The sequence below is a fragment of the Podarcis melisellensis genome (assembly GCF_964234715.1).
Source record: "Podarcis melisellensis genome assembly, chromosome: 5".
Taxonomy (NCBI): Eukaryota; Metazoa; Chordata; class Lepidosauria; order Squamata; family Lacertidae; genus Podarcis; species Podarcis melisellensis.
In genome coordinates, this window is record NC_138537.1 from 95123651 (window position 1) to 95141046 (window position 17396).

The 17396-nt window shown below is 45.6% G+C and overlaps 1 protein-coding gene across 1 annotated transcript in view; it reads left to right on the forward strand.

The window, feature by feature from the left end:
* SEMA3D (semaphorin 3D) overlaps positions 1–17396 on the forward strand; it is a 182451-nt gene that overhangs the window by 126333 nt on the left and 38722 nt on the right. The window contains exon 11 of the mRNA XM_081911730.1: positions 1292–1436. Within this exon, the coding sequence (XP_081767856.1) occupies positions 1292–1436 (145 nt within the window). The remainder of the gene's footprint in view (positions 1–1291; positions 1437–17396) is intronic.

A 17396-nucleotide genomic window follows, 5' to 3' on the forward strand; every position in this document is an offset into this window, starting at 1 on the left:
GAGACCAAACCTGTGCACAAACTAAAATGGAGCATTTATGGCTGGTTTATAATGCAATACTAGGCCTCAGATTGGATTACAGTAAATATTATTTTGCCTTTTTACAACCACCTTAGGAGGTAAGCGCAGGCAGGGAAATTGTGGCTTTCTCAGTGCCCCCCAGTGAGAGCCAGTTGGTGTGGCAGATGAAGTGCTGGGCTCAGATGTGGGAGATCAAGGTTCAAGTCCAAGATCCAGCTATTAGGCTTGGCCAAAGCACGTTCTCTTTGCCTGACAGATCTCACCGCCATGCTTTGAGGCGAAAATGCACTTTTGAGCTCTTGCGGGGAAGGCAAGATACAAACATAACATATGGCTGACATCCAAGCCCAGCGTCCATTTAGCATGGGATCCCTTCTGTTCTTCAAGATTTAAACAAAACTCTGCAAGGGTTATAAGCCAGTATGTCAGGCCTTCAGCAGAGCCCACCAACCATTACCCTCTCATATAAGATGGATTCCAACTTCAATGGGAACTGTTCTTGGTAGTTTATTACTTCAAACCACAGGTCAGCAACTATTTTTGAGGGACTTTGACAAAAGACTTGGTGCAAAATGGAGGTTTTCCACAGGCATTTCATCCCTGCCCCTCTTTTCTCTTTGGAATTGGCAATAGGGAATGGAAACAGGTGGATTTAGCCCAGGGCCTGCTAGTTCCCGAGCCTTGTTTCAATTTTATAATTCTAATTATGAAGTCCACTATACATGATAATCTAGAGACAGTCAGTGGATTCTGCACTATAATGTTTTTCAGTTAATGTTCTGTAGCTTCCCACCCTCTGGGAATCCTTGCCATGTCAATTTATCTATCAAGGAACCTTATGTTCTTCCTGCCACAAATGTACTGCATGTTGCAGAGGTTTGGGGAGGATGGAAGAAAACTTAGTTTGTTCTTCAAGATTCTGCCTCCCTTTTCAGTAAAAGCAAACAGGAAAGTCTTTCACATGTGTATCTAGATTGTCTTTAAAAGCAGTGGTGGTTTTTTGAAACTTTGTAAATATTGTTGAGTATATTGAATTTGACCAGTTTGACCTGGTTCATTTCCTATTATATGCAAATGACGGAGCATGTGATTTTCACCCACCAAAAAGTCCCTGGTGTACTTATGGGGGGATTTGTTGTTATCATGCAAAAAAGAAGAAGGAATTATTCACTTTGAAAGTTTGATACGTAAATTGATCTTGGAAATCAGCGGTTGTTTTCAGGTGCTGAGCTGAATACGCTGCACTCACGGCTTGCTTCTGTTTTTGCAGCTCTGTATTCAAGGGCTCTGCTGTTTGTGTGTACAGCATGGCTGATATCCGAGCTGTTTTCAATGGACATTATGCCCACAAGGAGAGTGTGGACCACCGCTGGGTTCAATACGATGGGAGGATTCCATATCCCAGGCCTGGGACGGTAGGTGTCGTGTTTTCCAATGTGGCTTATTTTATATGCCTGGACAAACAATGTGTTATTATTATTATTATTATTATTATTATTATTATTATTATTATTATTTATTATTATTATTATTATTATTATTATTATTATTATTATTATTATTATACCATGGCACTCTGGGCGTCTTCCAACAGATATATTTTCCTTCCAGGATGCTTTAAATTCTCCATTCATCCCTTTCCTCATGTTGACAGTTTCTGTTGCTATCTTTTCCCCCCTCTTTTTCTTTTGTATATGCCCTTCTTCCGTTTCTCTGAGGCAGCTGTGGCCAAACTGCTTATTTCCTGATTGTCTCTCAAACTCTGCTTTTCTAATCTTTGGCTGCATTTCCGTGAGTCGGCAGGGATTGTCTCCGAGCCATCAGCACCTCATGCCCTGGAATAATGCTTTGCTTTGTCAAACATTAAATTATGAGCGTATGTGTCTTAAATCTTGCGGTTCTGTTTTGTTTTTACTGTCTCTATTTATGATATTTTCTTTAGATGTGGCCATTAAATTTGACCCCCTTTGGTATAAATTGTTTCAGAACATCATAAGTAAATAGTGGCTGGCTTTTTTAAAGATATGGTAATGAATATGTCAGTAATGGGAAGAAAAGAGTTATGGTTAGTACAAGGAAAACCTCTAGATATTGAGTTGTTAAAAGCTCTGCATTTGTGTACAGTTGACAGCTATTTCAAAGGCTCAGGCCGTTCACCGTTACTTTGGACAAAGGCTCATTAAACACATTGTGACTTAGTTCCAAAGGTTACCTTGGAAATGAAAAAAAACAAAAACAAAAGCACATCATTTTGTTCACCCTTGAAAGGGATGTGTGGAATACCTGTATGTATAAAGGATCACAAAGTGCTTTGTGCACAAAGAAAACAAAACCCGAAGCACTTCTCATCACTGCCTCTCCCCACCAGCCGGCTGCGAGGTCCCTAGACTTCTCTGGGGCAGGAGAAGAGGGAGCCGATGGGAGCAAAAGATTGCCCCACTTCCTTGGTGGAGCATCATACACCTTTCCATGACACCCGAGGGAATGCGTGTACCAACCTGCCGGGTGGGAACATGGTGTGACTCACACCCTTTTCACCTTGGCAGGAGTGGACATGATTAATGTCACAGGTGTGCTGGGACATTTAGTCCTCCTTTGGGGGAATGTGGAGTCCCTGTCTTGGGTCAGTTCAGGCTTCTCATCAGGCAGGGGAAGAAGATGGCTGGCCGCCAAGGTGTCTGACTACTCAGGTGCACTCAGTCAGAAGTTCCTGCTTTTATGATGGCCTCCTTTTGATTTATTTATATATTTGTGTGTGTGACATATCTAGTAAGGATGTAGACATTGTCATTTATTTGTTGCATTGGGACGCGGGTGGCGCCGTGGTCTAAACCACAGAGCCTAGGGCTTGCCGATTGGAAGGTCGGAGGTTCGAATCCCCACGACGGGGTGAGCTCCCGTTGCTCAGTCCCTCCTCCTGCCAACCTAGCAGCTCAAAAGCACGTCAAAGTGCAAGTAGATAAATAGGTACCGCTCCAGCGGGAAGGTAAACAGCGTTTCCGTGTGCTGCTCTCGTTCACCAGAAGCGCTTTAGTCATGCTGGCCACATGACCTGGAAGCTGTCTGCGGAGAAACGTCGGCTCCCTCGGCCAGTAAGGTGAGATGAGCGCCACAACCCCAGAGTCGTCCATGACTGGACTTAACGGTCAGGGGTCCCTTTACCTTGTTCCATTTCTATTCCACCTTCTTCTCCAAAACTCTCAACATGGTCCCCCCCCATTTCATTTAATCCCCACAACAACCCTGTGAAGTAGGTCAGTCTAAGAGGAGGCAGGGCCTGGCCCAAGGCTGCTCACTGAGCTTTAAGGCTGGGGGGAGATTTGAACCCTCGTCTCCCAAGTCTTAGTCCTCTAACCACTACACACACAGACACCCCAAATCCATTCTAAATGCACTGACTGGGAGACAGTTTCCTGGATGCAAATGTTGCATGGTTAACAGAATAACTTTCCTTGTCCATCCTGAACATGTTCATGTTGCCCCATTGCTTCTGGACAAAGGATTTTATATGGCTCCAAGTGTTAATTGCTTGAAACAAGCCTCCAGATCTGTGCCTGGTAAGAGATATGTAAAAGGTAAAGGACCCCGGATGGTTAAGTCCAGTCAAAGGTGACTATGGGGTGTGGCACTCATCTCCCTTTCAGGCCAAGGGAGCTGGTGTTTATCCACAGACAGCTTTCCAGGTCATGTGGCCAGCATGACTAAACCACTTCTGGTGCAATGGAACACCATGACGGAAACCAGAGTGCACAGAAATGCTGTTTACCTTCCCATCTCAGCAGTACCTATTTATCTACTTTCACTGGCATGCTTTCGAACTGCTAGGTTGGCAGGAGCTGGGACAGAGCAATGGGAGCTCACCCTGTTACGGGGATTCGAACTGCTGACCTTCCGATTGGCAAGCCGAAGAGGCTCGGTGGTTTAGACCACATCACCACCTGCTGCTATGATGGGTACCTGCTATTCACTGTCCAGGACCCTGATCAGTAATCTTAAATTTATCCCTAATACTTTAAGTATTTTTTGTTTGTTTTTAATGCTTGGTAAAGTACAGGAGTGGGCAGGTAGGGAGTTACTACATGAAAGGATAGGTACAGATGTAGCTGTTTAAAATGGGAAGTAATCAGGGACAGGATCGTAGAATTTGTAGAATTGGAAGGGACCCCAAAGGCCATCTAGTCCAACCCCTGCAGTGCAAGACTATTGTGTCCAGCGTGGGGCGCAAACCCATGACCTTGAGAATACACTTCAATCTCCCAGGACATTCTATACAAGATCTCAAAGTAGCTGTTTTACTACAAAGGAATTTCAGAAATAGACTGGAAAGAGAAGCTGCTGAATTGCAACTTATTACCAAACTTAAAACCATGGAGAAACCTGGTCTGAACAAAGACATTGGATTCTTATCTCATTATACATGACAAAGCCATTTTTCACCTTCTCACCCCTTGCTTTTTCCTGTAAGACCTATTGCAGTCGTTAAGAGTCGTCAACAGGCTCATCACAGCTATCTGCCAATCACCCATTCCCACCACCCTTCTGAGTAATACCCCTCCCCACCTTCTCACTATATAGAAGGGTCTGGAAACTTCTGTTTCAGTGTATCTGAAGAAGTGTGCATGCACACGAAAGCTCATACCAAGAACTAACTTAGTTGGTCTTTAAGGTGCTACTGGAAGGAATTTTTTTTGTTTTGACTCATGTTCTACTGACTGAGCTATCCCAGCTGTCAATATTGTATCCCATTAATCTTATTTTTGTGTGTGCATTCAAGTTTCCTAGGGATGGTATGACGCTGGATTTGTTGTCTTGGCTGTATAAAAACAACAACCTCAACCAAAAGCTGCTTCATTGAGAGTGTTGGAACTACCCAGAAAGGAAGAAATTCCTTCTTTGTTTAAAGTTCCTAAGCATCTGGTAGCATATTAAGCACAACAAACTAATTTGCTGTGAAATACATTTTCTTTCATGTCTAATTGCCAGAGATGAAGTTCACTTCCTCAAGGCATTTCTTAGCACTCTTTTACACAGAAGCAGGCGGATTTTTTACTGTTCTGTTCAGCGAGCTTCGTCTCCCAAGTAAACAATGTCGCAAAGTACATGTGCTGTGGGAGAGCACTCTGAAATTGCAGCTATGACTAAACATGTAGCACTTTGTGTCAGAGAGAAACTCCTGCTAAGGTAGCCTGGAAATGGACAGCCAGCATGGTGCCAAATGGAGCAAGTGCACTGCTCAGCCTCTCAGTTGCTCCCTGAGCATCACTTGTCTGCCCTCTGGTGCTACTTAAGAGGCCACAGCCGATGGAAATGACTGAAAACCTGCCTGTTTTTTGGGGCTGACATTGAGGTGGTTTCTCTGCTTTCGATGCAAATGCATATTTTCCTCTTTGGAGCTGAGCTCTGGAAGAAGAATTTCTTAGATTCTTAGAATTTCTTCAAAAAGCTGTTGTGCAAAATAACATGAACTATATGGACTGGTATGTGGAAGGCGACCAATTTCTGTACCGCTGGCTTGGATTGTGTAGAGGGGGGCATGGAGGAGGCAATGTATATTTCTAAGGAGCGTCTCCACCCCCATCGTTCAGCCCGGATACTGAGATCCAGTGCTTAGGGCCTTCTGGCAGTTCCCTCATTGCGAGAAGTGAGGTTACAGAGAACCAGACAGAGGGCCTTCTTGGTAGTGGCGCCCACCCTGTGTAACGCCCTCCCTGCAGATGTGAAGGAAATAAGCAGCTATCTTCTCTTTAAAAGAAATCTGAAGGCAGCCCTGTTCATGGAAGTTTTTAATATTTAATGCTGTATTATTTTTAACACTTGATTGGAAGCCGCCCAGAGTGGCTGGGGAAACTCAGCCAGATGGGCGGGGTATAAATATATCATCATCATCATCATCATCATCTGAAAAAGGACCGTATTTTTCACTCTATAAGACGCACCAGACCACAAGAGGCACCTAGTTTTTGGAGGAGGAAAACAAGAAAAAAATATATTCTGAATCTCAGAAGCCAGAACAGCAAGAGGGATCGCTGCACAGTGAAAGCAGTAATCCCTCTTGCTGTTCAGGCTTCTGTGATAGCTGCGCAGCCTGCATTTGCTCCATAAGACACACACACATTTCCCCTTACTTTTTAGGAGGGAAAAAGTGAGTCTTATAGAGCAAAAAATACTGTATATGTCAATGACAGGAGTCCAGCAATGGGGGGAGGGGGGCAAGCTCATTGGTTTTGGGGAGCCACTAGTGCCCCCCTCTTCCGTGGGAATGTGGATCCCACTGAAAATAAAGCACCACTGGCAAAGCTTTCCAGTGCACAACATGATGCGCATGTCTTTTTCTCTTCTCTTTGCTTACGTTCGTTCAAGAGTTAGTGAAGCTGATCGAACCAGCCATAAGAATGGTTCATCATCATTGTTTACATCAGTGGACAACAATATTCACATCCAAAATTTTGTCTCGCAAATAACCAAGGGATGCTGTGTTCTGCCTGAATCCAAAAAATAAAATAAAAATCTTTAGTTAATGCAGATCAGTGTGCGAAATTTAGGAGCCACTTCCCTTCCCACCAACTAACTCTCAGTCCCCTCGCTCTGGATTTCCAAGTTAGAATTACGGATGGAGAAGAAGCCAGTTCAGTTCACAGTTAAAGGCAAACCTATCGCAGTCACACTTTCCAAAAGAACACAGAAATCGAAGCACAAGCATCCTTCAGAATTCGCCCTTCTCCAAATGATGCGGTCCCATTCTCAGCCAAGTAGCATGTACAGTGGTACCTCGCAAGACGAACGCCTCGCAAGACGGAAACCCCGCTAGACGAAAGGGTTTTCCGTTTTGGAGGCGCGTCACAAGACGAATTTCCCTATGGGCTTGCTTCGCAAGACGACAGCCCATAGGGAAATCTCCGGGACAGTGGGGAAGCGCAGCGCATCTTCCCCGCTGTCCTCGGACCTCCTCCGAAGCCTGGTGGCGGGGCGGGGACACCTCCTCCCGCCGCCGGGCTTTGGAAGGATGCCCCGATGCCGGGCGGCGGGGTGGAAAATCCTCCCTCCGCCGCCCGGCATCGGAACGATGCCCCGATGCCGGGAGGCGAGGCAGGAATGCCTCACCCCGCCGCCCGGCTTCGGGGCGGGAAACCCTCCCCCCGCCGCCCGGCATCGGAACGATGTCCCGAAGCTGGGCGGCGGGGCGGGAACGCCTCCCCCCGCCGCCCGGCTTCGGGGCATCGTCCCGAATCTGGGCAGCGGGGCGGGAAAGCCTCCCCCCGCCGCCCGGCTTCGGGGCATCGTCCCGATGCCGGGTGGCGGGGCAGGAACGCCTCCCCCCGCCCCCCTGCTTCGGGGCATCGTCCCGATGCCGGGCGGTAGGGCGAGAAAGCCTCCCCCCGCCGCCTGGCATCGGAACGATGTCCCAAAGCCAGGCGGCGGGGCGGGAAAGCCTCCCCCCGCCGCCCGGCTTCGGAACAATGTCCCGAAGCCGGGCGGCGGGGCCGCGAAGCCTGGGCGCGCTGGCAACTCTCCGCAAGGAGCGCTCCCGCTGCTTGCGGAGAGGTCCGCGAAGCCTGTCCTGGACCTCTTCTGAAGGCAGGCGGGGGGCAAAAGTCTTTGTCCCCCCTGCCTGCCTTCCCAGGGGCTTTTAAATCGCCCCGGACAGCGGAGAAGTCCTCCGCTGTCCCGGGCGATTTTAAAATGCCGCCCGCCAGAAGAGGTCGGGGGAAGGCGGTTTCCATAGGAACGCATTAATTGATTTTCAATGCATTCCTATGGAAAACCGTGCATCGCAAGACGAAAAACTCGCAAGACGAAGAGACTTGCGGAACGAATTAATTTCGTCTTGCGAGGCACCACTGTACAAAAATGCATATACAATGTAAAGAGGGCGTAAGCATTTATATACTGGTGAAAAGAACATGCAAAAAAAATCACTCTCTATGTGTACATTATGCAAAAAATGCGTACAAATATGTGTAGGTTAGAAGAATCAATCAGAAGACTGGTGAATTTTCTTTGTCGGGCCTATAGTGACTTGTGACTGTAGTTCCTACAGTGCTCCTTGCACCTGAGCATGCATGGACCTGCCCCCTGTGGATCATGCCAGCTAGCACCACATGCTCAAGACCCCATGTGCACAGCTTCCTATTCTATGCAAAATGCGCATCGATTCTGTATCAGCCAATTTGCCCATGAGCCCTAGAACATGTGGAGGGGAGAACCCAGGAGGTCCAGCCCTGATTTGTCCCCCACTCCCTCCCTGCCAATATCCATGTCTACACTCCATAAACATGACCATCTGCACAAGGCTTCTGATTCAATTTGCTTGCATGTCCTCTGTTTTGAAAGCAAAAAAAAAAAAAAAAATGGGAGGCACAAATACAAGATGGGTGACACCTGGCTTGAGAGCAGTACATGTGAAAAGGATCTAGGAGTCTTGGTTCACCACAAACTTGACATGAGCCAACAGTGTGACGCGGCAGCTAAAAAAGCCAATGCAATTCTGGGCTGCATCAATAGGAGTATAGCATCTAGATCAAGGGAAGTAATAGTGCCACTGTATTCTGCTCTGGTCAGACCTCACCTGGAATACTGTGTCCAGTTCTGGGCACCACAGTTCAAGAAGGACACTGACAAACTGGAACGTGTCCAGAGGAGGGCAACCAAAATGGTCAAAGGCCTGGAAACAATGCCTTATGAGGAACAGCTAAGGGAGCTGGGCATGTTTAGCCTGGAGAAGAGGAGGTTAAGGGGTGATATGATAGCCATGTTCAAATATATAAAAGGATGTCACATAGAGGAGGGAGAAAGGTTGTTTTCTGCTGCTCCAGAGAAGCAGACACGGAGCAATGGATCCAAACTACAAGAAAGAAGATTCCCCCTAAACATTAGGAAGAACTTCCTGACAGTAAGAGCTGTTCGATAGTGGAATTTGCTGCCAAGGAGTGTGGTGGAGTCTCCTTCTTTGGAGGGCTTTAAGCAGAGGCTTGACAACCATATGTCAGGAGTGCTCTGATGGTGTTTCCTGCTTGGCAGGGGGTTGGACTCGATGGCCCTTGTGGTCTCTTCCAACTCTATGATTCTATGATTCTATGATAATTTAGCACCGTCTCTGTCTCTCTGACTCACCTTTCTTTTTATACCCTTTGATGTGTCAGAAGGTGAGATAGAGTTCTCTATGGAAAGAGACCTCCCACTTTTCTCCATTCCAGCTGCCTCTGTGGCTGCTATAATTTTTTTAGACCACCTTCCAGTTCTCCGTAATTTGTTTGTTTCTCCTTTTTGACTAATTTTGGTGTTGCTCTTGATCCGGTCTCAGTTAATATCTTGCTTGTGTCTCCAGTTAGATGTTCCCCTGATCTTCTCAGTGTAATTGGCCTGTCTTAGTTGAGGAAAATGTTTGTGTGTTTTTCTTGAACAAGCCTCCTCTTCGCCCAGCCCAAATTCATTCTCTCTTTCTATTTTTCTACAATATGAATCATTGCTGATTACATAGCAGGTTTTCCGAACATTGTAAATCTTGTCTCATTTCATGCTTGCTAGTTATTTAGCAAGTGATGCCAACGGGAGGTCATTTAACAACCTTCTTTTCTTCTCTCCATCCCTGTAATTCTCCAAATTCTCTTTCCTAGTTTTTCTTACTGTCAACAGCCCAAATGCGTTGGAGGGAAAATGATACGGCAAACCGTAGCAGAGGGTGCAGAGCAAACGTCAAACAGAGTTCTAGCTGATTCCACTTGCCACCTGAACTAACAGTTTGGCTCGGCTCAGGATCAGGCATCAGCCAGGAGAGGCCAACCCTCTTTTATGAAAATATTTCTTTTTGTCGGGGGCGGCGGGGGGAGGGAGAGTTTGGTCCTTGACCAGTTTGCTTCCTGACTGTTTTCCATATGAGTATTACCATCCCTCTTGTGACTAAAAATCAGCAGAGTTGGTGCAAGTTTGATTTCCTTACATTCCTCTGATTCTCTCGGTTGCACCCGCCCTGTTTTTTTGACACAGCAAATATATACATTCAGCAGAATCAAGAACCTTCCCTGGACTGCATCACTGTAGTAGAAGCTTGCACTAAAAAAGCTAGGGTATCTGGGGGAGCACTTCACCTGAGCTTTGTTGACAACACACTATTTTTCTTTGGGCAGGGAAGTTTGGTTTTGGTGAGCATGCAGTCAAACATGGACCTCTCCCCATGAAAATCTGAAGTGCCACAGGCCGCAGATAGCTTTTGCAGGTTAATGTTATCCCTCTTCAGACACCCCAGACTCACCTGACAGTGCAAATGGAACCATGGGTCCCTCACCCTTATCTGCATCCCTGATGTTGGCTTCTTTATCAGTGGTTTCTTCTTCTTCTTCTTCTTCTTCTTCTTCTTCTTCTTCTTCTTCTTCTTCTTCTTCTTCTTCTTCTTCTTCTTCTTCTTCAATTTATATACAGTAGTACCTTGGGTTAAGTACTTAATTTGTTCCAGAGGCCATTTCTTAACCTGAAACTCTTCTTAACCTGAAGCACCACTTTAGCTAATGGGGCCTCCCGCTGCCGCCACGCCGCTGGAGCATGATTTCTGTTCTTATCCTGAAGCAAAGTTCTTAACCTGAAGCACTAATTCTGGGTTAGCGGAGTCTGTAACCTGAAGCGTATGTAACCTGAAGCGTATGTAACCCGAGGTACCACTGTACTGCCCATTATCTGTACCTCTCAGGATGGTTCACAACATAAAATTATAATAAAAACACACAAAATACGTAATAAAAAGATGTATTCCTCTACTTGTGTAGCTTCCCTGAGCAACTTAGAAGCCAAGATGATCAGGGCACCACAGCATGATCTCCAAAAAAGTAGGCAACACTTCAAGATGAAAGGTGAGGCACTCAGAATTAAAAATCAGATTTTTTAAAATCAACAACAACAACAACATGACATTCAAGTTCCCACTGAAATTTTACCTAGAACGAACAAGTAAATTTGGTGTCTCTCTTCCTTAGCAAATGAATTTATGGGTAATTTCATGGAAAGACATTGAGATAAGAGATGGGTTTAAGTGTAGTGATCGGTGGAGAAGCTTCTCTCTGTCAGTTTTCAGTCTTATAGAGACTTATTTTCTCCTGCAAAACCCTTTGAGGGTTCCTTAAATGACAACAATTGTTGTTTACGTTGCCACAGATTCTGGGGGTGATTGGTTGTGTGTCTGTAGACACACAAGGCAAATGCTTTGCTGGAGCTATGAAGCTCTGGTCAATGCTTGGATGCTGAGGAATCTAGGCTTGGAAGACGCCTGCTTTGGAAAGGTGGTGGGAAATAAATGTAATACAGGTAACAGAAATCTGTCTGGTGCAGTCATATTAAAGAACATTTTCATGCACTGCTGCCTTCTGACTCTTGCCTCAAAATTTTATTGAACCACATGGTAAATAACGGTCAAACTTTAGGACTTTGACATGGAGTTGCCATCCCATGGTGATGACTTTGGACCATCTCCATGTGAGGACTATAACAACTGAATGGACTTGTCCCTTAGATACCCGCGTAAGTCTTCACCTGACTTGCAATATCTGGACTATATACTGTTCCTTGAAACTTCCATATCTATTGATTCCTGCTTTGCCAGGATTCACTTTCAGCCTGTAACTAATAGCATTTGCGCCTTTATGAAAAATCTGTGCCTGTATGAGAAACAAAAAAGAATTTGAGAAGGAGCATCTGTGAAGGTCACATTTTGAGAGCTTGCACGTCTTTTTCTAGGTTCGAATCACAGAAAAGCTTCATTCTCTGTCAAGACAAAATGGTTTCAGGTGGAAGCTTCTCCACTTCAATCTATGGGCAAGTCCAAACTCAAACTAGCTTAGGATCATCAAGGGACATATTTCAAATGTCCAGCTGGTGATCTCTGGTGGTTGGAAATGGCTTGTGTTCACAGCACATCTGGTTTTATGCCAATGCATAATTAGAGGTTGATTCGAAGCAATTAGTGGCGACAAACCCACATCCCTAATGTCTTTTCAGCAGTGGTGAAACTGTGGGTGGAGTTTGGAATGCTAAGATGGTAAAGTATTTGCCTGTGGTGTGGGATACCACAATAGCACCAGGTGTGACCTCGGAGACTTCCATCAAAGCAACAACTCCCAATGCCCAGCCAGCCAGTGGTTTCGAAGGGCAGAAGCTGCTCAGAGGCAGAATAAGCCACATTTTGTCATTACACACACACACACACACACACACACACACACACGTTTTTAAAAAGCATTTCAATATTGTGCATATTACAGTGCCAGATCATCTACATCCCAGCTCTCTGAAGTCTCAGCTGATGTGGCTTCAGCTGCAATCATCTCAACTTCCCATTATCTCAACTTCCCAGAATGCCTCTCTGCAGCCTTTGCTCTTTCTAGTGACAGATAGCCTGCTGTTTGTTGCCACAGCGCAGCTGCTGCTGCTGCCCTCTCTCAAGTATCGTGCCAGCCCTGATCCAACCAAATGGATGGACAGTAGTTTATGGACAGGTGAGAGAAAATACTTCTTCACAAACCCATAGTTAAGGATTCTAGTCATGCGGCTCAATGTGGTGCCTTCCATGGTCCTATGTTTCAGTGTATCTGAAGAAGTGTGCATGCACATGAAAGCTTCTACCTAGAACAAACTTAGTTGGTCTCTAAGGTGCTACTGGACAATTTTTAAATTATACATATACCTATACATACATACATACATATATATATATATATATATATATATATATATATATATATATATATGCTTTCGTAGATTTTCACGGGTACAGGAATGCAGGTTTTGGTGTCCTCGGGTGTCTTCCCGTGTAAAAGTTGGGGTGTCTAGGCGACGTTTCGACGAGGTCTCACTCGTCATCTTCAGGCTGGTGCTTTCGGCTTCTTGTTACTGGAACAGAGCAGGATCTCAGTGTTTGAGTTCCTATAAATACTGTTGAGGGGGTGTGGTGTATAGCGTCCAATGTTCTGGGCAGAGAGGAAGTTCCCAGGCTAGTGTGCTTTTTCTTCTTTTGTTCCTTAATTACTTGAGGGATATCTTGAGTGATTTCTTGAGTGATATCCTGAGTACCACTTAGGTGGGTCATTAGGTGTGGATTAGTTGCTAAAGTCTTTGTGTCTTGACCTCTTGAACTTTGTGAAGAGTTTTTCTGAGAAGATGGCTGTACTGCACTTAGTTGTGCTCTGGCTTGGCTTCGTGTATAGGGGCGAGCTGTGGTTTTGTGGCCTGTGTCAGCCAGATCTGTGTAGGGATTGCAGGGGGGTGCAGCATCCGGAGGTGCCACCATGGTTTGGCTACTGGATGGTGTCTGTAATTTATCTGTGGAGAGGGTCTGGGTTTGGGTCTGGTGTGGTTGATTGGTGATGGCGTTCTGTGTGCCTCTGGATCTGGTGTCAGTTTTTGTGGGGAGGGCTAATTTCCAGATGTCTGGCAAGCGGGATGTGTCGTCACGCTTGTTCATGTTGTGAGGGTGTTTCTCTATCTCGATGGCTTCCATGATTATTCTCTTGTGGTGATGTTCCATGTTAAAGAGCAATTTGGAATCTGCAAAATTAATTTCGTGTCCTGTTTCTTTCATGTGTTGGAAAAGAGAGGAAGTTTTTTCTTCTTTTTTGACGGCATTCTTGTGTTCTGCGATACGTGCATTTATTCGTCTGTTTGTTTGTCCAATGTACGTGGCTGGGCAGACTTTGCAGGGTATTTCATAGACCCCTTGGTTTTCCAACTGGATTTTATCCTTGGGGTTTCTGAGGATATTGGCTATTTTTTGGTTGGTGCAAAAGGCTGTTTTGATATTGTGTTTATGGAGGATTTTGCTAATTTTATCTGTAGTGCCCTTGATATAAGGAAGGAGGGCCATGCCATTGTTTTCTTCTGTGTCTTGGTTTTTGGGGGGTGTTTCTTTTTGGATTAGCTTCGTAACCCTGTTTTGCTGGTATCCATTGGCAATTAACACATTTGAGAGATTCTGTAACTCAGTTGTCAAGTGGTCTTTGTCAGCCAGGCGTTTGGTTCTGGAGATGAGAGTCTTGGCTACGGAGTTTATTTGTGCAGGCCTCCCCAAGATACACAAAGAAGGAACACCACTCAGACCAATAGTCAGCTCCATAGGCTCACCTCTACAAAATCTCGCTAAATTTCTCGCCAAGCAACTTCAGCCCTATGCAGAATCCATCTCTTCACACGTTCCAAACTCCTTCCAGTTCATAGAAACAATAAAGAAGCAAAACCTACATCCTAATGACCTACTTGTGAGCTTCGATGTTGTATCTCTCTTCACACAAGTGCCCATTAATGAAGCCTTGACAGCCATTCAAAACAAATACAATCCCCCCGAATACATCTTGGACCTGACCAACCACTGCCTAACCAACACGTACTTCATCCACAATGGACAAAGATACAAACAGATAGAAGGAGCACCTATGGGATCACCCCTCTCACCGGTCATCGCAAACCTGTACATGGAACACTTTGAAACCAATGCTTTAGACAAGTCAGAACACAAACCCAAACTTTGGCTCAGATATGTTGACGACACCTTTGTAATTTGGCCACACGGGAAGGAAAAACTGGATAGCTTCCTCACACATCTCAACAGCCTACACCCCAAAATACAATTCACTATGGAAATAGAAGCCAACAACCAACTTCCCTTCCTTGACGTCCTAATCTACAAAAAACCTGATGGCTCCCTAGGACACACTATCTACCGGAAAAAAACACACACCAACCGCTACTTACATGCACAATCACACCACCACCCTGCACAAATAAACTCCGTAGCCAAGACTCTCATCTCCAGAACCAAACGCCTGGCTGACAAAGACCACTTGACAACTGAGTTACAGAATCTCTCAAATGTGTTAATTGCCAATGGATACCAGCAAAACAGGGTTACGAAGCTAATCCAAAAAGAAACACCCCCCAAAAACCAAGACACAGAAGAAAACAATGGCATGGCCCTCCTTCCTTATATCAAGGGCACTACAGATAAAATTAGCAAAATCCTCCATAAACACAATATCAAAACAGCCTTTTGCACCAACCAAAAAATAGCCAATATCCTCAGAAACCCCAAGGATAAAATCCAGTTGGAAAACCAAGGGGTCTATGAAATACCCTGCAAAGTCTGCCCAGCCACGTACATTGGACAAACAAACAGACGAATAAATGCACGTATCGCAGAACACAAGAATGCCGTCAAAAAAGAAGAAAAAACTTCCTCTCTTTTCCAACACATGAAAGAAACAGGACACGAAATTAATTTTGCAGATTCCAAATTGCTCTTTAACATGGAACATCACCACAAGAGAATAATCATGGAAGCCATCGAGATAGAGAAACACCCTCACAACATGAACAAGCGTGACGACACATCCCGCTTGCCAGACATCTGGAAATTAGCCCTCCCCACAAAAACTGACACCAGATCCAGAGGCACACAGAACGCCATCACCAATCAACCACACCAGACCCAAACCCAGACCCTCTCCACAGATAAATTACAGACACCATCCAGTAGCCAAACCATGGTGGCACCTCCGGATGCTGCACCCCCCTGCAATCCCTACACAGATCTGGCTGACACAGGCCACAAAACCACAGCTCGCCCCTATACACGAAGCCAAGCCAGAGCACAACTAAGTGCAGTACAGCCATCTTCTCAGAAAAACTCTTCACAAAGTTCAAGAGGTCAAGACACAAAGACTTTAGCAACTAATCCACACCTAATGACCCACCTAAGTGGTACTCAGGATATCACTCAAGAAATCACTCAAGATATCCCTCAAGTAATTAAGGAACAAAAGAAGAAAAGGCACACTAGCCTGGGAACTTCCTCTCTGCCCAGAACATTGGACGCTATACACCACACCCCCTCAACAGTATTTATAGGAACTCAAACACTGAGATCCTGCTCTGTTCCAGTAACAAGAAGCCGAAAACACCAGCCTGAAGATGACGAGTGAGACCTCGTCGAAACGTCGCCTAGACACCCCAACTTTTACACGGGAAGACACCCGAGGACACCAAAACCTGCATATATATATATATATACACACACACACACACACACACATATATATATATATATATACAGTGGTGCCCCGCAAGACGAACGCCTCGCAAGACGGAAAACCCGCTAGACGAAAGGGCTTTCCGTTTTGGAGGCGCTTCACAAAACGAATTTTCCCTATGGGGTTGCTTCGCAAGATGAAAAAATCTTGCATCCCCCTGCGGGTTTCCCCCCGCTTTTTTTACCCTTTTCCTAAGCCGCTAAGCCACTTAACAGCTGTTCTGCTGATAAGCCGCTTAACAGCTGATCGCTAGAAGCCGCTAGACAGCTGTAGCGCTAATCCACTAAACTGTCAATGGGCTTGCTTCGCAAGACGAAAAAACCGCTAGACGAAGAGAATCGCAGAACGGATTCTTTTCGTCTAGCGAGGCACCACTGTATACATACACACACACACACACACACATATACACACACACATACACACACACACACACAGTCGTACCTCTAGATACGAACGGGATCCATTCCGGAGCCCCGTTCGCATCTAGAGGTAAACGTATCTAGCGATGGCACGTCTGCGCGCGTTGCTTTTCACTGCTTCTGTGCATGCGCATGACGTCATTTTGAGTGTCTGCGCATGCGCAAGCGGGGAAATCCAGAAGTAACACGCTCCATTACTTCCAGATTGCCGTGGAGCGCAACTCGAATGCACTCAACTTGAAGCAAATTTAACCCGAGGTATGATTGTGTGTGTGTATGTGTGTGTGTGTGTGTGTGTGTGTGTGTGTGTGTGTATATACAGTATATAAAATTTTGACTGCATCAGACCAACACAGCTACCTACCTGAATCTAGAACCATAGTTAAGAAATTTGCTCTCCCAAGAGGATGTGGCTTGCAAAGGGGTTATACTTTTTGGGAAGATACGTCTGTCTGTGGGTTTGCACTAAAATGAAACTTCCAGCTTCAGAGACCTTATTCCTCTGAATATCTGCTGCTGGGAAGCAGACAGGAAAGGAGGGGATTTGCTTTCACATCCTGCTTGAGGACTTTGAGGTGGCATCTGACTGGCCTCTGTTGGAAGCGAAATACTGGACTAGATGCAGCTTGGCTTTATCAGCAGGGCTCTTCTTGTGTTCCTCTGCCCCTTCTCCTTCCTGTGGTTCATAATAGTTGATGTTCATAGTACTAGGCAAGCTTCCCTGCTCTTCTCTGAGGTCAACATTTGGCATTTTGGATGCACACTAAAGCCCACCAGGGACTGGGAGGAGACTCCCGCACTTGCCCCTGACATTTGGCAGGAGATGAACTCAGAGTCTGCTGAAAGGCAGCCTTGTTCACTTGCGTTCCGGCCACCTACTTTCACCACCCAA